A 24,509-nucleotide genomic window follows, 5' to 3' on the forward strand; every position below is an offset into this window, starting at 1 on the left:
CATGTAGACAGTCTGTAGAGCTTGTTGGGTTACAACAGATGTCCGTGGGCGAGCCTTATCGAGTTGGAAAACAGCCCCTGGGATGCTTTCCATAAATGGCAGCACAGCAGATCAGATCACCAGACTGACACGCAGATTTGCAGTCAGGGTGCGTGGGATAACCACGAGAATGCTCCTTCTGTCATAAGAAATGTCACCACAGAGCACAGCTCCAGATGTAGGTCCACTGTGTATACCACGCAGACAGGCTGATCGCAGGTCCTCAGCTGGCCTCCTTCTAATCAACACACGGCCATCACTGGCACCGAGGTAGAACCAGCTTTCATCAGAAAACACCGCAGAATTACACCCGTCCCTCCAATGAACTCTCTCTTGACACCAGTTAAGCAGCAAATGACGGTTGTTTGGGGCCAGTGGAATGCTCGCCACGGGGCGTCTGGCTCGGAGCTGCCCTCGAAATGACCAATTTGTAGCAGTTCTTTGTGTCACTGTGGTGGCAACCACTGCTCGGATTGCTGCTGCAGATGCGGTGCGATGCGCCAGAGACGCACGCCGAACACGGCGGTCTTCAAATGTTCAAATGTGTGTGACTTCCTAAGGGACCAAACTGCTAAAATCATCGGCTCCTGGACTTACGCACTATTTAAACTAACTTATGCTGAGAACAACACACCCACACCCATGCCCGAGGGAGGACTCGAATCTCCGGCGGGAGGGCCGCGCAATCCGTGACATGGCGCCTGAAACCGAGCGGCCACCCCGCACGTGACGGCGGCCTTCCCTCTCGGTAGCGCCACGTGGCTGTCTGGAGCCCGGTCTTCGTGTCACTGTACATTCTCGTTACCACCGCTGTGAGCAGTCATGTACAGTATCTACGTTCCTGCCAAGTGTTTCTACATATCGCAGAAGGAACATCCAGCTTTCCGTAGTCCTGTTACTCAACCTCATTCAAACTCAGTGAGGTGTGGATATGGCTTCCTTGTCGCCTTAAAGGCGCTCTTGACGAACATCGACTAACCACGTCCAGCCTCAAAGGTCACTAACGCTTACGACCGTTACAGCGCGTATTTAAAGCAAACCTGATTTCCATCCTCATAGTGGCGCTACTGGTGCCACTCTTATGCGAGTGGAGTGAAATTTAAATATACCTCAACTTTAAGATCTAGAAACACTTCCACCAACTTTCGTTCATGTTGCATAACTCCTTCATGGTGCGGAGACTTTTTTCTGATGGGGCATTTTGTTCCTAACGTTTACTTCAGAGCTGCGCGGTACATCTTCAGACGTGCTCATGTTTTCTTTAAATCTTGCGTTCATTGGATGTTAAGAATTTTAGTGTTGATCTTGAGCTAGCTATGTGACGGCAGCTCTGTGAACTAAACATACTGTTGACACATAAATCGTGTTAGCTACAGACGTCTCTTCCGCAGTTGTCGTTTATTTATGTTGATGCTCGGACGATGCGCTTCTTAAGAAATGGTACTGTGACAACAGCGTTCATTTACAATCGCGGACAGAAGATGCGTCCACGAGGGTAGGAGAACTCACGTACTTCTCCTGATTGATTCTTAAATCACATTTCTTACAAGTTTTTTAGTCTGTATTTGCAACCTCTCTGCTCGCTGTGCTTGGGCCCTTGTGGGCACCTTTTGCGCCGCTCCCTGGGTACGTCCGTCCCATGGGAAGTCCGTAGCCGCGCCACCACCTTGCACTTAGCACTTTGCACCACTACACCAATCATCACAAAACGGGGGATCCTCCCGCCGTAATAGAAAGCTATGTGTGAGAGGACAGTGTCCAATCCGAAGACGCGTGGGGGTCACTTCTCCCCGCCTGAGCAACCGGCAGGAGGAACGCCACGGCCGAGTTGTTGACTTCACCAACCGCAGTTTATTGGCCGTCACCGCCAGCCATTCTTCCTCCCACAACTCCATGCACTTCTTGTGGAGTGCAGAGATGACAGACTGCAAGGGAATAGGACACTGGACTACATCATCCTCTCTGCAGGCCTCCTTGGCAGCCCCATCGGCCTGTTCATTGCCCCATATTCCTACATGACCAGGCAGCCAGCAGAAGGACACCTTCTTACCGCGCCGTTGGAGCGGATAGAACTGGTCATATATCAGCTGGACCACCGCTTCAGTTGGGTACAGATTCTGCAGTGACTGTAAGGCACTAAGAGAATCGGAGCAGAGGAGAAATCGATTGCCCCGAACACGATTCATCCGCTCCAGTGCCTTCAGGATCGCGCGGAGCTCCGCTGCGAAAACGGTATATTCATCAGGGAGGCGAATCCGGGTAACATGATCAGGGAACACTACAGAACAGCCAAGCAAATTCTCCTGTTTAGAGCCATCAGTGTAAACGACGGTAAAACCGTGATGCACATCTAAAATGTTAAAAAACAGAGATTGGAATGTAAAATCTTGTGTACTTTCTTAAAATTAGTCAAATCTAAAATAAGTCTGGGTCTCGTAGGAGCCAAGGTGGAAATCTGCTCCAACCGTGACGTAAAACATGAAGACCAGCCATATCCATCGCAGAGAGGCAATTCTGTGCGCGAAACCCATAGGGCCGTGTCGCACGTTGCCGGTTATGAAATCGCCGTGCCAGAGGAAGCTGAGCAACGGTATGGTATCCAGGAGTGTATGGTGTGGACAAAGTTTTATACGCCTGGCGCACCGTATGTAGCCGTCGCCGCATATGAAGTGGCGGTTCACCAGCCTCTGCACAGAGGCTTGCTATGGGGCTAGTTTTGAATGCCCCAGTGGCCAACCGAAGCCCTTCATGGTGCACGACGTCCAACATCTTTAAGTAAGAAGGCTTCGCAGACCCATACACCGTGCACCCATAATCGAGCCGAGATCGCACAAACGCCCTGTAAAACTGGAGCAGACAAGTCCTGTCCGCTTCCCATGTACGGAGCACATCTCTGTCCTGCACATTTTAACAGACTGCGTTTTATACCCTGATGCAAGGGCAGAAGCACAAGTTGATGGGGATCTGCCATGGGTTTTAGCTAACGATGAGACGTGTATGTCGGGGGGTTTTAATGTTTTGTGATGTGTCTGGACTCTGGCCTAAACTTTTAGACTGGAGATTTTAGTGTATTGGAGAGTGGCTGGCTCCTCACTTTTTTCCTCGCGGTCGGCCAGCCACTTCCATCTGCTATATTGTTTTAGCTCCCTCTACCACTTTCTTCCTGTGTTGTCGATGTTTTACTGCTGACGACATGCTTCGTCCCACGCTTCGGTGTGGGTAGGCATATATTTATCACATCTTGTTACCTGTGTTTTACATTCTGTTTTATCTTACTCTTCTGAGTATTTTCTTGACATCCGTCTCAATCTGTTACTGAGCGGGCGCTGAAGACTTTGCTGTCTTGCACCTAAAGAACCCTCTACTACGACTACTACTGCTACACCAAGCCACCTTCAAGAACTCTCACGGTGTCCCATTTTGCGGGCGCGATAGCTGTTAATAGGTCGCACGAATTTAAATTCGATTTACTATCCTGTATTCTACCGTGAATGGCGTCAGCAACGTCCCTGCTAGAAGGGTACCTCATTTGGATACTGGGGTAAGGTGTCTCGGTATGAGGTACCTGTTATGAGTGAGAGACTATCTGCTTATTCTTTGAAGAAATATTTCTGACTTGTTGACACATATACTGAGGTGACATCGTGTTCCGCCTCCTTTTGCATGACTCAGTGCAGAAACTCGTGGCGGCATGCATTCAACAAGTCGTTGGAAGTCTGCTGCCTCTACAGCCGTTCATAACTGCGAAAGTGTTGCCTGTGCCGGATTTTGTGCACGAACTGACCACTCGATTATGTCCCACAGATGTTCCATGATTTTCATGTCGGTGGGTCTGTATGGGCAACTCAATCGATCGAATTGTCCAGTATAGTCTTGAAATAAATCGTGAACAATCGCCCCAGTCACATGGCACATTTTAATCTATAAAAATACCATCGTCGTTTGGAAATATGAAGTCCATGAATGGCTGCACATGATCTCCAAGTAGTCGGTCTTAACCATTTACAGTCAACGATCGGTTCAGATGGACCGGAGCATAGTCCACACCGTTATGGAGCCACCACCAGCTTGCACAGTTCCTTGTTGAGAATTTGGATGCTTCTCACCACACTCGAACGCTACCACCAGGTCTTATCAACTGAAATCGGAACTCATCTGCGCAGGTCACGGTTTTCCAGTCGTCTATGATCCAACGGACGTGGTCACGAGCTCATGAGAGGCGCTGCAACGATGTCGTGCTGTTAAGGAAGACACTCCGGAAAGTCGTCTGCTCCTATAGCCCATTAACGCCAAATTTTGCCGCACTGTCCTAACGGATACATTCGTCATATGTCTTATACTGATTTCTGCGGTTATTTCACGCAGTGTTTGCTTGCGTGTTAGTACTGACAATTCTAAGCAGACGCTACTGCTCTTGGTCGTTAAGTGAAGGCCGTCGGTCACTGCGTTGTCCGTGGTGAGAGGCAGTGCCAGAAATTTGGTATTCTCGGCGCACTCTTGGCACTGTGGATTTCGGACTATTGAATTTTCTAACGATTACCGAAATGGAATGTCCCATGTGTCTAGCTCCAACTACACTCCTGGAAATGGAAAAAAGAACACATTGACACCGGTGTGTCAGACCCACCATACTTGCTCCGGACACTGCGAGAGGGCTGTACAAGCAATGATCACACGCACGGCACAGCGGACACACCAGGAACCGCGGTGTTGGCCGTCGAATGGCGCTAGCTGCGCAGCATTTGTGCACCGCCGCCGTCAGTGTCAGCCAGTTTGCCGTGGCATACGGAGCTCCATCGCAGTCTTTAACACTGGTAGCATGCCGCGACAGCGTGGACGTGAACCGTACGTGCAGTTGACGGACTTTGAGCGAGGGCGTATAGTGGGCGTGCGGGAGGCCGGGTGGACGTACCGCCGAATTGCTCAACACGTGGGGCGTGAGGTCTCCACAGTACATCGATGTTGTCGCCAGTGGTCGGCGGATGGTGCACGTGCCCGTCGACCTGGGACCGGACCGCAGCGACGCACGGATGCACGCCAAGACCGTAGGATCCTACGCAGTGCCGTAGGGGACCGCACCGCCACTTCCCAGCAAATTAGGGACATTGTTGCTCCTGGGGTATCGGCGAGGACCATTCGCAACCGTCTCCATGAAGCTGGGCTACGGTCCCGCACACCGTTAGGCCGTCTTCCGCTCACGCCCCAACATCGTGCAGCCCGCCTCCAGTGGTGTCGCGACAGGCGTGAATGGAGGGACGAATGGAGACGTGTCGTCTTCAGCGATGAGAGTCGCTTCTGCCTTGGTGCCAATGATTGTCGTATGCGTGTTTGGCGCCGTGCAGGTGAGCGCCACAATCAGGACTGCATACGACCGAGTCACACAGGGCCAACACCCGGCATCATGGTGTGGGGAGCGATCTCCTACACTGGCCGTACACCACTGGTGATCGTCGAGGGGACACTGAATAGTGCACGGTACATCCAAACCGTCATCGAACCCATCGTTCTACCATTCCTAGACCGGCAAGGGAACTTGCTGTTCCAACAGGACAATGCACGTCCGCATGTATCCCGTGCCACCCAACGTGCTCTAGAAGGTGTAAGTCAACTACCCTGGCCAGCAAGATCTCCGGATCTGTCCCCCATTGAGCATGTTTGGGACTGGATGAAGCGTCGTCTCACGCGGTCTGCACGTCCAGCACGAACGCTGGTCCAACTGAGGCGCCAGGTGGAAATGGCATGGCAAGCCGTTCCACAGGACTACATCCAGCATCTCTACGATCGTCTCCATGGGAGAATAGCAGCCTGCATTGCTGCGAAAGGTGGATATACACTGTACTAGTGCCGACACTGTGCATGCTCTGTTGCCTGTGTCTATGTGCCTGTGGTTCTGTCAGTGTGATCATGTGATGTATCTGACCCCAGGAATGTGTCAATAAAGTTTCCCCTTCCTGGGACAATGAATTCACGGTGTTCTTATTTCAATTTCCAGGAGTGTACAATTCAGTGTTCGAAGTCTGACGTGCGAGCCGGCCGTTGTAGCCGAGCGGTTCTAGGCGCTTCAGTCTGGAACCGCGCGACCGCTACGGCCGCAGGTTCGAATCCTGCCTCGAGCATGGATGTGTGTGATGTCCTTAGGTTATTTAGGTTTAAGTAGTTGAGTAGGAGACTGATGACCTCAGATGTTATGTCCCATAGTGCTCAGCTCCATTTGAACCATTTTGAGGTGCGGCCGCAACCACGTCGGCAATATGTTCACATGAATCACCCGAGTGCATTCGACGGCTCCACCAATGCACTGCCCGTGTACGAGATACCAACACCATCTGTGTGTTGTGATGTGCAAATCGCTATCCCACGATTTTTGTCACCTTAGTCTACGTAGTTCTGTGACAAACAATAAGATTTCTTGTGGATTTAGTACGCTATGTTATTATATTAATACGATACAACGCTTTTGGTGCCCAAGTTTCCAGAAATTGTCGGAGACTTTCTGGCTCAGTCGGAATTCCTTTGCTAGATTCGACGTAGTCTCTTGTCCCGTTGGTGATGTTTCGTGGTTTTCTCCACCCACGAAAAGGGAAGGCGTCAGTGCAGCGTCTCCTTGCGCGAAGGGCCCCTGAGTTCGCACCGGCTTCAGTGCTAATCAAGGTGGTGGTCAATCGTTTATCCGTCAGCCTTCCGAGCCGCAATATCTTCAGCAGACAATGCTGCCCAATATTATTTCCCACGTCCTCTCCACCAAGCCACTCGTGAGATAATGAATTTCCATGTAATAACGTGATTTTCAAGGAATTGGGAAATCTTTGTGGTAGTCAACGGTTTCCAAAGTCGTGCTAGTTCCATGTTTGCTGTGTGGAATGTTTCCCCGTTGTCTGTGTAAATCGCACGGGGTACATGTATTCCGGCGAACCGTTGGAGTACCATAAGAAAAGTATCTATTGGCAAACCTGTACAGAGATGCACTGCTCGCTTGGCAGCACATGCAAAAAGAGCGATATGAGACTTGTGCGTTTCTGTTCCCACTTTGATGAATAGTGGTCCAGCCAAGTCTATCCACGCACAGCGAATGATTTAGCAGAAGTAACTTGGTTCAGCTGGCAGCGTTGCTTCGGTTTGTTGCCGCCTAGGCTTCTTCAAGATCTTACACCCGAAGCAAGACTGTAGGTTTCTCCTGATTGCCTGACGAGCTCTGGGGATCAAAAATTCAATTTGTGCTTCGAACGGTGCAGAAAAATTCCCAAAGTGATGGAGGCGGATGTGTATCTCTGGAATAACCAACTGTGTGAACTGGTGGGTTCTGTCAGAGAGCACCGGCTGTTTTTTTGTTCCACGTCGAGGCTAGTGCACTACAATCGACCTCCTAGGCATATCAGTGAGTCTTCCATGAAAGGGGTTTACCGTGAGACTTTTTACGCTCTCGGCAATGGTAATTACCCTGGAGCGTATCGTTCTTTGCCGACGGTTTCTCTCTGGTCTACTCGCATGCAGTAAATACTGGGAACTGATAGTTCAGTAGCTGTAATCTCTCCAGAAGATTTCTCCTTATGACTAATGTTGTGTATAATACGGAGAGTTCATGCTGTAGTACGTATGAGCCTCCAGTATAAGATGAATTTAGACAGCTCATGAAAATGTTCGGTGAAGATATCGACAGCATCTAGCTGTGGCTTTTCTTCGTCTTCTCCTCAGGAGGTAGTCGCTCCATTGACGAAGTATCAGTCAGCCAACACTCAGGAACAGACCCTAACCAAGGCAGTACATGCCACCAAATTTCCAGGGGATGTATTTGACCTCCGAGGAGTCCTCGTTAGAAAAAATGATCAGCTGGGTTGTCCTGTCCTGAGGAGCGTCTCCGTTGAGTGAGAGTCATGAGTGTTTGTGTCTCCGTCACACTCCTACAAACGAAGGTCTTTCATCTGTTCAGATCGCAATGCTGTAGCGTCCGTCAACAATGTTTCCATGAAAGATTTTAAATTCTATGGCTCGTAGTCGGGTTCTCACTACTACCGCTAGAAGTTCCAATGGTGGCAAGGTTACCTTCTTAATAGGAGAACGTGGATTCTTGCTACGAACTACATGAGTTACGACGTTATTCTCTGAGGCTGTACGAACATACACGGCTACTCCACATGCCTTTTCGGGTGCGTCGCAGAATACTTGCCCCTGAGTGTCTTGCCCGTGAGCTGTGGCTAGCCACCTTGGCTGCATTTCGAAACATTATTAAGAAGAAGATTTAGGAGAAAAAAAGAAAAGCAGAGATACTTTCTAAAATCAGAATGGAATAGATCAACATTAAACCAAGGGCTCCCTTCACTGACCAGAGAGACTGCGGAACCATGAGAAGCAGACGGAGGTTACAAAAATGGTGGAGATCTTGGTGAATCTCGTCCCTTGGCTGGTGTATATGGTCTGCAGTCGTAGCGTGAGGTATTAGCGCTCACCAAGCGAATGAACCAAATGACATTGCTGTGCTCAGTTCACGCTCACCAAGCGAATGAACCAAATGACATTGCTGTGCTCAGTTCATTGTCATGAATAGCTAAACGGCTGTTGCTGCGAGGCGTCGAGTGCCTGCAGGTAGATGAGGTAGCGATTAGTGACACTAGCTGGAAATTCAACCCCTAAGGGGGTGAAACACGGTATGAATATTTTTATGAAATTTTTAAAGCTAAATCTATGAAAATTTGAATTTGGCTTCTCGGTTGGAAATAAAAAATGACGCCGGCCGGTGTGGCCGAGCGGTTCTAGGCGCTTCAGTCTGGAACCGCGTGACCGCTACGGTCGCAGGTTCGAATCCTGCCTCGGGCATGGATGTGTGTGCTGTGCTTAGGTTGGTTAGGTTTAAGTAGTTCTAAGTTCTAGGGGACTGATGACATCAGATGTTAAGTCCCATAGTGCTCAGAGCCATTTGAACAATTTTTTAAAAAAAATGAAGCCATTCAGTGTTTTCGGAAATTCGACTCCAAAGGTGCGAAATAGGACCTTACTGATTCACTGACTCATCGTCGTTCAGGCCGAATCGCTTAAGATGTAAACTTGAAGTTTGAAGAGAGTGTGGATCGTATACTATAGATATCGTTTAGTAAGGGATTGTTCAAAATGTCAAAATGACATCCACAAGAAAGTTAAGCAGGGCATGAAACGTTTTTTGCAAATATCTTGCTATTAAGGCAGTTTTTCAGCCAGAAATACGAAAATTGGTATTTCGTATCTCAGTTAGAAATAAAAGGATTCACATTTCAGTGTTTTTGAAGATATTTCGTTATTTTAAAACTTCTCTCAAGCTAAGGCTATGGAAACTAGTATTTGACTTTTAAAGGAATACGTGTTAGGAAATGAATGTTTCAGTGGAAATATCACCACAACAATTCAAAAGGCAGGATTAACAATGAACTCCGGATTCGGTTACCAGAATCGTTTTTTGGTCAGAAATATGTTCGGAAAAGACCATGCTTCTAAGGCTTTAATTACCATCAAAAGTTCAGAGGATGTTGCAATTTTGCGAACAACAGAAAAATTCGTTTAAAGAAAAAAAAATCTGTCCAGACTATACAGTCTACACGAGCAAAGCGCGGGCGCTAAGCTAGTTAGCAGGGAAATTTATGGGTCAATTATGGATACACCACTGGGTTACGGTTGCCGAAGGGCCCTGGCTGTCACCTAATTTATTGGTTGCAAAGTTCTTGTGCAGCTGCCCACGCACGTCCCATGTCACGTGACAGTCTTGCGAAGTTCCGTAACAGATAATATTAAGCTGTTCCCCCCCCCCCCCCCCCCGCCCCCCTCCCAGCTCTGGAGTCATCCCTTGACCATAAAAAATGTAGTATAGCTTTTTTAAAATCTAGGAAACAAAAATTAACAGGAGGACTGAACATTACAACTAAACCTACACAATACAATAATTCAGACAAGCATACGGAAATGTAATTAGGATCCCCTTCATTTGCATTTGCTGGCAAGAGAACGAACAAACAAAAGTAATAAAAATTGTTCAAGTCCGCCTTGGGGTAATAACAATAATCTTAACCTCCTACGCCGCGCGGGATTATCCGAGCGGTGTAAGGCGCTGCAGCCATGGACTCTGCGGCTGGTCCCGGCGGAGGTTCGAGTCCTCCCTCGGGCATGGGTGTGTGTGTTTGTCCTTAGGATAATTTAGGTTAAATAGTGTGTAGGCTTGGGGACTGATGACCTTAGCAGTTAAGTCCCATACGATTTCACACACATTTGAACATTTTTTTCCTTCTACAGTATACAATATTTACAACCGAAAATGATACAAGGCATATTCAAGCAAAGCAGTCACTCCTAGATTTAAACTGAGAAGTGAGGGTGCTGAATAGTGAACATGAGCTTCCTGTCTAAGACGTAGAGCTCTTCAAAAAGAAACACCACACCTGTTAGGTAATGTAAAGAGAAATGGGACTTGACAGACACATCACTTGTGGTTTAGCGTATGTGAGAGGAGAAATGCATTGCATTCCGTGCTCACTAAGTGGGCCCATTGGGGCCTTCCGCTTCACTTGGCTATGCATCACACAACAGGAATGGTGGAAGTTGCTCATTGTCAGGATTAACGTGCTAATCGAATCAATCTCTGATGCCAGCTGCACCTTAAGGCAGCGAGACTGCTCCCCATTTGTTCAGAAATGTAACTGAAGGTTAGCGCAACGGATAAAAGGAAAAGGGCCCTCGTAAATGAAAAATACATGACAAGATTGCAAAATCACTTAATAGTAATAATAATAATAATAATAATAATAATGGCAGGGATTCCTTACCTATCGAATGAATAGAAAAGTCCAGTCACTGACATATATGTACATAGTTTTTTATTGATTCTAATTAGCACATACGTATCAAACTTCTTATGAACAAAATTTACATTAGAATGCCAGCAATGTACGTGAGTAAATCTTAAATTATGCACTATGTGATCAAAACTATCCGAACACCTGGCTGAAAATGACTTACAAATTCGTGGCGCCCTCCATCGGTAATGCTGGAATTCAGTATGATGTTGGACCACCCTTAGCCTTGATGACAGCTTCCACTCTCGCAGGCGTACGTTCAAACAGGTGCTGGAAGTTTTCTTGGGGAATGGCAGCCCATTCTTCACGGAGTGCCGCACTGAGGAGAGGTATCGATGTCGGTCGGTGAAGCCTGGCACGAAGTCGGCGTTCCAAAACATCCCAGAGGTATTCTATAGGGCTCAGGTCAGGACTCTGTGCAGGCCAGTCCATTACAGGGATATTATTGTCGTGTAACTACTCCACCACAGGCCGTGCATTATGAACAGGTGCTCGATCGTGTTGAAAGATGCAATCGCCCTTCCCGAATTGCTCTTCGACAGTGCGAAGCAACAAGGTGCTTAAAACATCGATGTAGGCATGTGCTGTGATAGTGCCACGCAAATCAACAAGGGGTGAAAGCCCCCACCATGGAAAACACGATCACACCATGACACCACCACCACCGAATTTTAGCCATACCATACCATCGGATAGCCACATTGTGTGATTCGTCACTTCACACAAAGTTTTTCCACTGTTCAATCGTCCAATATTTACGCTTCTTACACCAAGCGAGACGTCGTTTGGCATTTACTGGCGTGATGTGTGGCTTATGAGCAGCCACTCGAGCATGAAATGCAAGTTTTCTCACCATCAGCCTAACTGTCATAGTACTTGCAGTGGATCCTGATGTAGTTTGGAATTCCTGTGTGATGGTCTGGAGAGATGTCTGCCTATTACACATTATAATCCTCTTCAACTGACAGAGGTCAGTCAATAGACGATGTCGGCCTGTACGCTTTTGTGCTGTACGTGTCCTTTCACGTCCTATCACATCGGAAACAGTGGACCTAGGAATGTTTAGGAGTGTGGAAATCTCACGTACAGACGTATGACACAAGTGACACCCAATCACCTGACCACGTTCGAAGTCTGTGAGTTCTGCGGAGCGCCCTATTCTGCTCCCTCACGATGTCTAATGACTACTGAGGTCGCTGATAAGGAGTAGCTGGCAGTAGGTGGCAGCACAATGCACCTAATATGAAAAACGTATTTTTTGGGGGTGTTCGGGTACTTTTGATCACATAGTGTGTGAATTATACTTTAAAACACCTACGAGTGGATCCCAAGGTAATGGGGAAACGAAATGAAAAACTTGTCTCTAGCGATCGCCCTCGCATCCGACGACATTACAGATATAACTGCACTGACCATGCTGTGAAAGGGAGTGTTAGACAGGCATGGAAACGAGTATCTGGCACTGTAATGGGCAATGGGTATGCGTATGCACTTTGGGAATATTTAAACCGAGGGAAGACAAATAATTTGGTAATGAATATGTCGAGTATCACTGAGAGGACCCTAAAATCAGTCAGCTCCTGATCAAACTAAGCTCTGCCCACTCTTGGTTCAGATCGCCCACTGGAGTGATGCAGCACTTGCAGAGCAAGTGCCTAACGTCCCACAGATGAACCTCGCAGAAGAGTCCCACCCCAGCGTCCGCAGAAGAGTGGCTAGAAAATTTCCTTATTTCGACTCCTCGCAGCATTGCCGTGACAAAAGGGAGTGAACGAAAACCACCATTGCTCAATCAAAGTCCATAGCTAATTATAATCCAGTCAAACGAGAGGAAATTGCCGTTTCAAATCGCCCCATCAACTGGTATGTATGGGAAAATAGCGCACCAAAAGTGCCATCGGACAACTAAGGCTCCCGATCAGTTGTTGTGCTATGAAAAGAGAGGAAACCGCCTTTTCGAATTCCACCTCTGTAGTAAAATTTTGAAATAGCCGGCAAGGCGAACGGAATCAAAAACAAATGCACTTGAAATGCTTTCAATGTGCTACAGGCTTGTGTAGTACCAAGTTATAACTGTCCCATCGTGTGGGCAGTGCCCTCTCTTATCAAGCCATTCTCTCCAGAGCAGACCAAAGCAAATGTCCATGCAGCCCTCCCTCGGAGCATAAATGCTCATCCGAAATGCGCCCAGGTGTCGGCTGCATTGTCATGTAGGAGGAGCTTGCCATTGTTTGTGGCGAAAAACAAGCCCATCCCGAAGGCACTCAGGTCAGAGGGTTCAAAAATGGCTCCAAGCACTATGGGACTTAACATCGGAGGTTATCAGTCCCCTAGTCCTTGAACTACTTAAACCTACCTAACTTAAGGACATCACACACATCCATGGCCGAGGCAGGATTCGAACCTGCGACCGTAGCAGCAGCGCAGTTACGGACTGAAGCGCCTAGAACCGCTCGGCCACAGAGGCCGGCCCAGGTCAGAAGGATTCAACTGTAACTGGCAAGGTGAGAAACAGCATAAGGCGGATATATTGTCACTTAAATTAAATCGAAATTGCTTATAAATTGCCATAGGAAGAGATGCATCTAACTCTACATAATGGGGCAGTACAAATGTGCTAGGTACTTGTCATGTCACAGTTATTTCTGACATATATGATCAGTTCCTGCTCCCATACCGAATCATCTGATAGAATTAATCTTGAATGGTGGCAGAAATAAACCTGTATGAAGCGAATCAGCCGGACAGTTGGGAGACACGTTTCAGTGGGCCTGATGGTGGTGAATCCTGGAGCAGACAGTCAGCTGTTAGTTGCAGCTGTTCACGTCACAGCGCCCCCTTCTGTCTTTCGGAGGCTCGTCTGTGACGTAGGAGAGTGGCTGGGGGGCCAAGTAGTCTCCCATGCGGAGATCCAGACAGGCCGGCCACAAACGCCCGGGCTCGCCCTCTTCTGTCCAGCAGGCAGCCGAAATTGCCTGGTTGCATCACTGAAAACACTGCATATCCTTGGCTAAGGTTTTGCTCGAATCCTGGTACAGGAGAGAGTCGTCATTCCTGAAGTCATAAATGAACAATGTGTTCATGTAATAATATCTCGCATTCTTGGTCACATCACAGGTAATGTGGCTTGCCAGCTGATTCGTTAACTTCATTCTAAGGACAGGACATATTAGACGTTCATAATTTATATACAGATAACTTCTTTCCGTTTCAGATATTAAGAGGCACTCATATTACTAAACACTACTACCTAGTTTCCAAGGAACTATAGCCTCTTGCAGTTTCAGCGACTCAGAAATGCTTTATTCTGGAGAGTTCGGAAAACACATTCGAAGAAAGTGAATTTAAAAGTAGAATTTAGCTCCAGTCATCTAGGAATGGTAATCTACTGATTCTCACCTTTTTCTGTAATATTTAAAGTATACCTAATGTCATAGGTCTCTACATTTTTAATGTAACCTCCGCTATATGGATGGGACACATCAGAGGATTTTACCATTCTACTTAAAACTAGTTGCTAACCACAGCTATGCTCACATATCAGCCAACTACTTTCCTGGCTTACAGTCGGGTAATGAGCAGGAAGTTAAAACACATACTTCAGACATAGAGTGAGACCAGTGTTCCAGCCTGCCCCTTAAGATACGAGACATGCTGCTCCCCATTACAGACTCTTGATGTACACAGCGTGTACTATCTCCCTCGCAAATGTGGCAGCATCTATATAGGTTCAAAAAATCGTTCAAATGGCTCTGAGCACTATGGGACTCAACTGCTGTGGTCATCAGTCCCCTAGAACTTAGAACTGCTTAAACCTAACTAACCTAAGGACATCACACACATCAATGCCCGAGGCAGGATTCGAAGCTGCGACCGTAGCAGTCGCACGGTTCCGGACTGCGCGCCTAGAACCGCGAGACCACCGCGGCCGGCATCTATATAGGTAAGAGCATTGTACTGATCACAAGCGGCATATTAAACAACGGGAGCTTGACAAGTTGGCCATAGCTGGTTATTGCCTGGAAAACAGAAATAAACTTCAGTTTGAAAACACAAGAGAGTTTTGGCTCAATCATCAGCTTATTGGGATTCCGAAATGAACGAGGCTGCTGAGATTAGCATCAACAGCAACAATTTTAACCGAGTTCAGGGGTACACACTTAGCAGGATGCGGGGGCGGGCTCTGGATGTCGGAAGGAAGTAACTACAGACGCCTGACGCTGGCAGGGAGGTGGGAGCAGTAGTTTCAAACGTGGCGCCAGCCCCTCACACCACCTGATGGCACTCGGTCCTATGGTGAGCTGGAGCTGCTGTGAGCTGCCCAACTCACCTTCAACACATGCATCATTTCAGCCATCTCTGACTGGCACCAGAGACTGCAGTCACGCCTGTATAAGTGGAGAACTGTGCTAGTCCCGACCATTCACCATCCATGCTCTTCCTCTCAGGATATAACAACTGCCTGAGCTACTCTCAGGCATCTTCACTATTGCCAGCAGGCCTTGCTGTCCACCATCGTCATCGCCTCCACTGACAGGTGTTGTCATTTCTGCCAGTCCTCGCTGCGAATCATCACATTCGCCATTGCTACCAGTCCTCACTGTCAGTCATCACATCCACCACCAATTCTCATCTTCACAGATGAACATCGCCAGTGCTCACCAGCCCAAGTTTTCACTGCCAGTCTTCGGCTCCACCCACTAGTCAGCACCATTTCTACCCTCTTCCAACGATGTATCAACCTACAACTACTACCTCCACAGTCATTTACTCGCACCTGTGCTGCATTTCCACCTCCACCCTACTCCTTTACTCACTACTCGCTGCCCTCTCCTGCTCTTCCCTGTTTGCCCTTTTTCCCCACTACTTGAATGACCCTGTGCACCTTCCCACTCTCACACACAGCATTTCCAGACCTAATTCACTACTCACTTGCAGATTTCATCACTCCATCATATACTACAGCTCCTTTGTCACCGCTGCTGCTGCTGCCACTACCATCACCCTCATCACTAATGGCAGCACTGTACCTGCCTCACCAGCCCCACGCATTCTAACCTATGAAGTCCACTCTCATCTCACCCCACACATCTCCTCAACTTATTCCTTCATCCTACTACTTCCTGCCCTCAGGTTCCTCAGTCTTACAACACGTTTCCTCGAAATAAAAAAGTACCTTCCAAATCTCAACATATCACAATTCATGTCCCTTAAAGACTCCATAATCATCAAATTCTTCGATCCTGATTTTCTAAACCATCTACTGCAATGAGTCCCTTCCATCACCTTTGGTCCTCAAGCCTCTGTGCTCCCATTGAGCCCACCATGGCCCAGACAACCTAAACCCCACGCTGTCCACTGACTCTTACTGCTGTGATAAAGAAGGTGGACACTGAGATCATAGTGGGGGAGGTTGAATGGGAGCTAAATTACAACCCTGATTGCCAAACCCGGGAATCCCTTCGAATTCATCATCATTCTGATCCTACAACCCTCATTTGCATAGTTTCTGAATGCCCCTCGACCATAGATCACCTCCTTCAGAATGGTGCCATCATCTGTCACCATAAACACAAAGCTAAGCCTTCTGGATCCCAAGCCCACCATTACCATAAATGCCTCATCTACAATGATCATTTAACTTCTGACTGCAAAAGTCCTCCTATTTGCGCTATGCAAAGCCAACCATCTGTACCAACATTGTCCATAAACTGACTGTCCCAATCCACTTTACTGACACATCACTTCAAACAACTCCCTGCATCCTACTCCTGGCAAAGACATCATCTGCTTCATCACATCAACCCATTCAAGTGTTCACGTACCCTGAGTCAGGTCACCCTGGCAGCCCATTCCATATTTCATTTAAATGCCACTGCCAAATATTCCCAAAACCACGCCCACTTCCTCTTTTCCCGAGTGGACAATATTGTCTAACACATTGCATCCCATCCTTGAGCATCTCCTCCAGTCCCACAGCATCCTTGATTCATGCTAACATCAACCTTCTAACAAACACAACAGTAACAACCTTCTCCACAAGTTCATTCCAGCTATCTAATCTCATCTTTTTTACACTCTCACTGTGGTCCCACAATCTCTTCCGTCAACCTGGAGCTGGTTATCAAGCAGATGCCACATCAGCAACATATCCTGCAACTCATCGCCTCTGAGCAGCTCTTTGTGAACTACCACCTCCGCCTCATCAGTCATCCAGAAATGTTCAGTACTCATATTTCGTTCACCTTTCTATGTTTTAAAACATTACATTCAAAACTGTAAGATGAAGAGCGACTACATCGCTGCTGTAAGCCCATTCCCCTCATGGAAGAATAAAATGGCAGTACAGAAAAAAAACTAGCCACAGCCACTTCATCATTTCATTCCGTTCAGTAAGACATACACATACATACAACACTCACAGTCCTCACACCAGCACAACGTTATCATTTTTGGCTGGGACAACATCCACAACATGGTTCCACTACCTCAGTTTTGACCAAGGTTTCTCGGAGGTTTACCTTGGTTGTGAGGTGTATGCCAGAACTGGTAAGCCCCTCGCATTTGTTCTCAATTGGGCTCTCCCATTTGCCCCACTGTCTGCTTGTCTGATAATTGGCTGCATAGAAACGCAACTCTTAATGGACTGGATCTCGACCAGACCAGTCCACTCCTAGGAATGGAGAAAAAAAATCAACAAATAAAATAAAGTTAGCCCTGGCAGTCAGTGGTGATTAAGTTGGTGGACAGCCATCAAAAGCTTGAGATTTTATTCGAACTGATGTGGCTTAAAAACCAAGAAGATTTGATTCATCAGTCGTTTTGTGGTGAGTAAGTGCGATAGTAATTTATAAATGTCTTGGTATGCAGTGGTGTACATATGTTGTGTGTATGTATAATTGTATGGAATGTTGGTATACACATACATAATGAAAGTGTCTCTATCATTTTACCATATGTCGAATCAGTTAAAAAAATGTAAAAAACAACAAAAATATCTCTTTCTTATCACTTATTTATTGCAAAATCTTAATACAGCTCTATAAACGCTTTTGGTCAGCTTTCTCCCTTTTGTGAGTTGAATGAAAGTGAGAAAACCATGGTTTTTCAAAATACACTTTGGCAACTTTTAGTGTTTTCCCTTGGGCCTTATCATTTTGATAGCAGGTTTTACTGGGAATTGCAATCCTTTCAATCGAAAAGCAAAACCATCAGTTTAATTTGTAAGTATATTGTCAAAACGGAATTAAATACTAAATTGTAAATTACAAAAATCTTTTATCCACTACACAATGGATTCCTGTTTCAAGAAATGAATTTGGGCACTAAAATAAACTGTGGACTTTCTAAAATTATTAAATAATGTTAAAATGGTGGAGGAAGGAAGTAAATAATTTGTAATTTGGTGCAGCGCAAATTTTATAACATTTGTAAGTGGTATAAAGAGAGCTGCCCTCACGTGTCTATCCGTTTGGGTGATGGCCGCCTCCATCTCCACCCAACTGACCTAAAAGACACGACAACACCGCGTGTGCAGTGTTGCTGTTGAGCAGTGCATGTGGATGGGCGTGACCGTGAGCGTCGATCTATGCCTCGTGCTACTGAAGTATCTGTGTACTATACAACATGTACATTGTACAACAAATTTAATAGTTTTTTCACATGGTTTATGACCACTGACGTAAAGAAAGATGTTCCATTCCCACTATTTTTCTTTTTCTTTTAAGTAGCCTTTGTTCTTTAGAAATGAGGAAATTTCCATAGCACATTTCAGTTAAAATCGTTTCAGAGGTTTAGTCATGAAAACTTTGCATACAGAATTATCTTCACATTTACTTTATTAGTGTGGCCATTTCGAGACTGTGCCCGAGTGTACGAGAGTGTTAACCAAAATCAGTCATAGGCACTTTCACTCACATAAATCAGATACTGAAGCGGTTTTTACCAAATTGCGTTGCACATTCACAGGCAAGATAATGTGTGAACTAGTCTTTAACTAACAAGTATCGCATAGAATACAGATTATAAATATAAGCATACTCTCTCGGCACGCCGACTTGCGGGTGTCCGAGACCAAGGAAAGTGGGATGGGAGTTCGTTCAGCTTGTAGAAGTTACTGGAGGACGGGAGCAAGTTGGTTCTTGTGAAAGCGCAGGTTTTCTCTATTCCCTGCTGCTCACTACAAGCTGTCAGTTCGGCAAGGACCCCACTCCGACACGAATAAAAGATTTGTATGTTCGAATTAGAAGTTCTTCCGTAAGCAAATCACTTTCATGACGTGTCAGTTATTTTGCAGGCAAAAGCATACATTTTTTTCCAGATTCCTGGGATGGATTGATTTTCTACAGCGGGGTCGTGGACGTCAGGTAGATCAGATGTAAGCGAAGGGGAAATGTAATTGTGAAACCAGGTAGACTAAGATGAGACGTGGGTGCATCACTAGGAACTGTTAGACAATGTATGGCTGGTTACTCGAGTGAAATGGTTGAATTGGGAGGTTTACATGTAGTGATTAAGTCATTGCAGGAAGTAACAAAACCAATAAAATCAGGATACCTAGGAATGTTATTACACAACAGGAATAAAAGGAGATGCCTAAGCTAGTCATGGTGAGAAAGGTTTTAAAATGGAAGGAAAGGCAGAAGACATAATAGAAGGGACTCTGTGTTAGAATTAAATTAAAGGTATCTGATTTAGATAAAGATTCTTCTTTTGAACTCTGTCATGGGCCTCATGAGACAACAGACACTCCATCTCACTGCCAATAATCTGATTTTTGTCAGTCCTATACGTTCTAGGTAAAAAAAATTCGTTGCCTGAAGATACGAGTATAACATAGGAGGTGAAATGTCTGAATAAGGATGGAATGTGTATGAGAAATGATTAACAGCGGTTTAACATTTATATGTCTTATCTTATTTGACTCCTTTCACTATTGGTTGGTAAATAGTACAAAATGAAAATGTACTGTTTAACTTACATTTCACCTTTCTTCTCGTAGGTGGCAGATAACTATTACAATTTTACATATCTTTCCTCTGAACACTTTTCTTTATGTGGAAAATCAGTATTAATCATCGTGACAACAGCTGTCACATTTTTATTTTTCCCTTCATTATGAGTTAAACTTCAGTTAACTTTTCACGACTATTATCCATCAATTTAAAACTAGTTAGTACATATTATGTTATAAAAGTGTGGTAGAACATCATAAATTATCTTCTTGAAATAATATATCAACATATTTATATGTCTCTTTCTTGATACTATAATATCTGCCACGAAACTTTCCCCATTGTTGACAAACTGAAGGCAATATTTTATGATATTATAAGAGTTATGATACAGAGCTATAGAAATTACCCTTTTATCAAGGTTTAACTGCGTCTTAAAAAATATTGCTTAAAACTGCCTGTTGATTCGTGCTGATACTTCAAAAAATAGATCGGTGTCCCCTTGATCATTTTTCACCATAATATTTTGGCTGTTTCAAGAATGGTTGAAAAAGTCCAGTGTTTGTATCATACAGCACATTTAGGTAAACTTATATCATCTACCCTCCTCTAGATTTATGAGAGTCTAAATTAATGGTAGTTCCTTCATTTGAGAATCTACATGAATGGATTAGACTAAGTATTGTATTACATGTCCATGTCAAAACGAAAAAACGGTGGGCGAATTGTATTTTAATTGAAAGAGAAATTACAATTCAAACTGAAATGTTCTACTAAAAATCAATTATTTTTTAATACAAGTCAACAAATCAATTCTGGAAACAGTTTATAAAAACAGCGTAGACATTATTCACTGCAAGTAGGATATATGATGATGTCTTGAACCTGAAACAGACAATAATTTTACTCAGTTATTTACCATATTCCAAGGTTGATATAGAAAAATATAGTAACCTATTCTAATAAATACGTGATAGATAGCTGTACATGCTTAGAGCATCTGAAAAACATAGTCCGGTGAATGATTTAGACGTTTCTCTTATGAGTATCTTCCAATGCAATCCAGATAAATTTTAATAACAATTCCCTTTTAATGTCGTCATTTCAGTGATATCGATGAAACTATGATCCACTGAATGTTGTAAAAAATTGACAGAAATTGTTACAATATGTAAATATCTCTATGCATGACAATGAAGTCTGTCGTCAGCTTGCAAAAAATTGTCGGAAGCAATAAATTGGCTTATTATTAATTAAAGAAGGTAGCTTGTTTATATGTTTCTTACACGTGTATGTACAAATGAATGGAAAGTCAAAAGTTTGAAAATCACAAAAGTTGCAGAAAATAGGAAGAAACTTTGTCAATGATTGAAGAACGGGAAAAATGTTTATAATATAATAATAATTATAATTGTCAGTTACCAAGTGTAGACAAGATACCTCAGTTATGTGCAGTGAACACTACAATTAGATGATAGGTTTTTCGGAGACGTTTTACCAGGGAAGGTAACTTCGTAGATCGAATAAAGATCCTATTTTAGTACAATTTTAGAAGTTATTAACAAAAATTACTAGAAGATCCCGAAACATGGGCGCTGTTTCAGAGTTAATAATAGCATGACATATTGACTTAGTTTACTTAAGTAACGTAATTATATTCCGCCAAAAGCTGTCTCTCGACTTGCCTACTTTGTTTGTCGAAGTCGATTTGATTTGAGCGTTAATGATAATGACAACTAGAAAATATTTCCGGTTATTTTAACTTACATATATTCCGTGTATAAATATATATACTGTGTACACGTAGGCAACCGGAGATGATCATGCGATAGAAACTGGTTTAGATAAATAAAGTACGAATGCTCGCAGTTGATGAAGTCATACTGGAATTGCTGTATCCGGAAACCGCGGCTACCAGCATTGGAAGTTTGACTGCAGGCTGCCAAAGCTCAAGCCCTACTGGTCAGTCTACTTCATTGCACGTAAACAATACGGCCGACCACAACAACGAGTTCATTTTCGAGTAGATCTCCAGCAGCCGCCACTGGAACGAGAGACACCCGCTTCGCCACAGGCGGCACTGAGGCGTTGCAAGCACGTTACTACTTCCTTCCTCCAGCCGTGAGCCAGCAAGCAGACCGAACACGTCCCTGTCCGCTGTAATTGTACGAGGGCAGTTCAATAAGTAATGCAACGCATTTTTTTCTCGGCCAATTTTGGTTGAAAAAACCGGAAATTTCTTGTGGAATATTTTCAAACATTCCCGCTTCGTCTCGTATAGTTTCATTGACTTCCGACAGGTGGCAGCGCTGTACGCAGCTGTTAAAATGGCGTCTGTAACGGATGTGCGTTGCAAACAACGGGCAGTGATCGAGTTTCTTTTGGCGGAAAACCAGGGCATCTCAGATATTCATAGGCGCTTGCAGAATGTCTACGGTGATCTGGCAGTGGACAAAAGCACGGTGAGTCGTTGGGCAAAGCGTGTGTCATCGTCGCCGCCAGGTCAAGCAAGACTGTCTGATCTCCCGCGTGCGGGCCGGCCGTGCACAGCTGTGACTCCTGCAATGGCGGAGCGTGCGAACACACCCGTTCGAGATGATCGACGGATCACCATCAAACAACTCAGTGCTCAACTTGACATCTCTGTTGGTAGTGCTGTCACAATTGTTCACCAGTTGGGATATTCAAAGGTTTGTTCCCGCTGGGTCCCTCGTTGTCTAACCGAACACCATAAAGAGCAAAGGAGAACCATCTGTGCGGAATTGCTTGCTCGTCATGTGGCTGAGGGTGATAATTTCTTGTCAAAGATTGTTACAGGCGATGAAACATGGGTTCATCACTTCGAACCTGAAACAAAACGGCAATCAATGGAGTGGCGCCACACCCACTCCCCTATCAAGAAAAAGTTTAAAGCCATACCCTCAGCCAGTAAAGTCATGGTTACAGTCTTCTGGGACGCTGAAGGGGTTATTCTGTTCGATGTCCTTCCCCATGGTCAAACGATCAACTCTGAAGTGTATTGTGCTACTCTTCAGAAATTGAAGAAACGACTTCAGCGTGTTCGTAGGCACAAAAATCTGAACGAACTTCTCCTTCTTCATGACAACGCAAGACCTCACACAAGTCTTCGCACCCGAGAGGAGCTCACAAAACTTCAGTGGACTGTTCTTCCTCATGCACCCTACAGCCCCGATCTCGCACCGTCGGATTTCCATATGTTTGGCCCAATGAAGGACGCAATCCGTGGGAGGCACTACGCGGATGATGAAGAAGTTATTGATGCAGTACGACGTTGGCTCCGACATCGACCAGTGGAATGGTACCGAGCAGGCATACAGGCCCTCATTTCAAGGTGGCGTAAGGCCGTAGCATTGAATGGAGATTACGTTGAAAAATAGTGTTGTGTAGCTAAAAGATTGTGGAATAACCTGGTGTATTTCAATGCTGAATAAAACAACCCCTATTTGAGAAAAAAAAAGTGCTGCATTACTTATTGAACTGCCCTCGTACTTCATCGGCCGCTCGGCTACGGAACGGATGTTCACCACATTGACCTATAACGACAGCCAGCCATTGCAGCAGCCGACCTAGCTTCCTATGACCTCGGCCCCACTTGGACTCTGTGCTCTCGGATTGGTATACGCCGTTTCACTTGAATATTGTGATCTTACCAAATAACTTCTGTTCTGTCAGCGATAGGTGTCCAACTGGACTCTGAATCATACCAATTAACCATCTGTAGTGACTGAACATAGGTACAAGGAAGTTAACTGCGAAGACACCATGGTTCACGGAAGAAACACTTCAGTTGATCGACGGAAGACGGAAGTACAAAAACGTTCCAGGAAATTTAGGAATACGGAAATAAAAGTCACTTAAGGGGAAGTAGGAAGTGCGAGGAAGCTAAGGCGAACAGGCTCCATGAAAAATGTGAGGAAATCGAAAAAAAAATGGTTCAAATGACTCTAAGGGCTATGGGACTTAACGTCTGAGGTCATCAGTCCCCTAGAATTTAGAACCACTTAAACCTAACTAACCTAAGGACATCACACACATCCATGCCCGAGGCAAGATTCGAACCTGCGACAGTAGCAGCAGTGAGGCTCCGGACTAAAGAGTCTAGAACCGCTCGGCCACCACGGCCGGCTAAATCGAAAAACAAATGATTATCGAAAGGATAGACTCAGCATATAGAAAAGTCAAAACAACCTTTGTTGAAATTAAAGACAAGGGCGGCAACATTAAGAGTACAATGACAATTCCACTCTTAAATGCAGACAAGAGTGCGGACAGGTGGAAAGAGTACACTAAGGGCCTCTATCAGTGGGTGGACTTGCGTGAAGATGTGATAGAAGAAGAAACAGACTCGATAAGGAAGACATAGAGGAGCCAGTATTAGAGCCAGAATTTAAACGAGCTCTGGGATCAAATAAGGCAGAAGAGATAGATAACATTCCACCGGAATTTCTAAAATCATTGGGGGAAGTGACAACAAAACGACTGTTCACGTTGGTGTGTAGAGTGTACGAGACTGGCCGATATACCATCGGAAAAGCATCATCCACACCATTCCGAAGACAGCAAGAGCCGACAAGCGCGAGAATTATCGGACAATCATCTTAATAGCTGCTGACAAGAATAATATACAGGAGAATGGAAAAGAAAATTGAGGACCTGTTAGATGACGATCAGTTTCACTTTAGGA

General features: G+C 45.3%; 1 protein-coding gene across 4 annotated transcripts in view; it reads right to left on the reverse strand.

Annotated features, from left to right (window-relative positions):
- Positions 1-20,570: 20,570 nt before the first annotated feature.
- LOC126143726 (dehydrogenase/reductase SDR family member 11-like) overlaps positions 20,571-24,509 on the reverse strand; it is a 151,742-nt gene continuing 147,803 nt past the window's right edge. For all 4 annotated transcript variants that reach the window (XM_049915444.1, XM_049915443.1, XM_049915445.1 and 1 more), the window contains exon 6: positions 20,571-20,689. In XM_049915444.1, the coding sequence (XP_049771401.1) occupies positions 20,651-20,689 (39 nt within the window). In that variant the 3' untranslated portion in view covers positions 20,571-20,650. The remainder of the gene's footprint in view (positions 20,690-24,509) is intronic.

The sequence above is a fragment of the Schistocerca cancellata genome, chromosome 2, assembly GCF_023864275.1.
Source record: "Schistocerca cancellata isolate TAMUIC-IGC-003103 chromosome 2, iqSchCanc2.1, whole genome shotgun sequence".
NCBI lineage: Eukaryota > Metazoa > Arthropoda > Insecta > Orthoptera > Acrididae > Schistocerca > Schistocerca cancellata.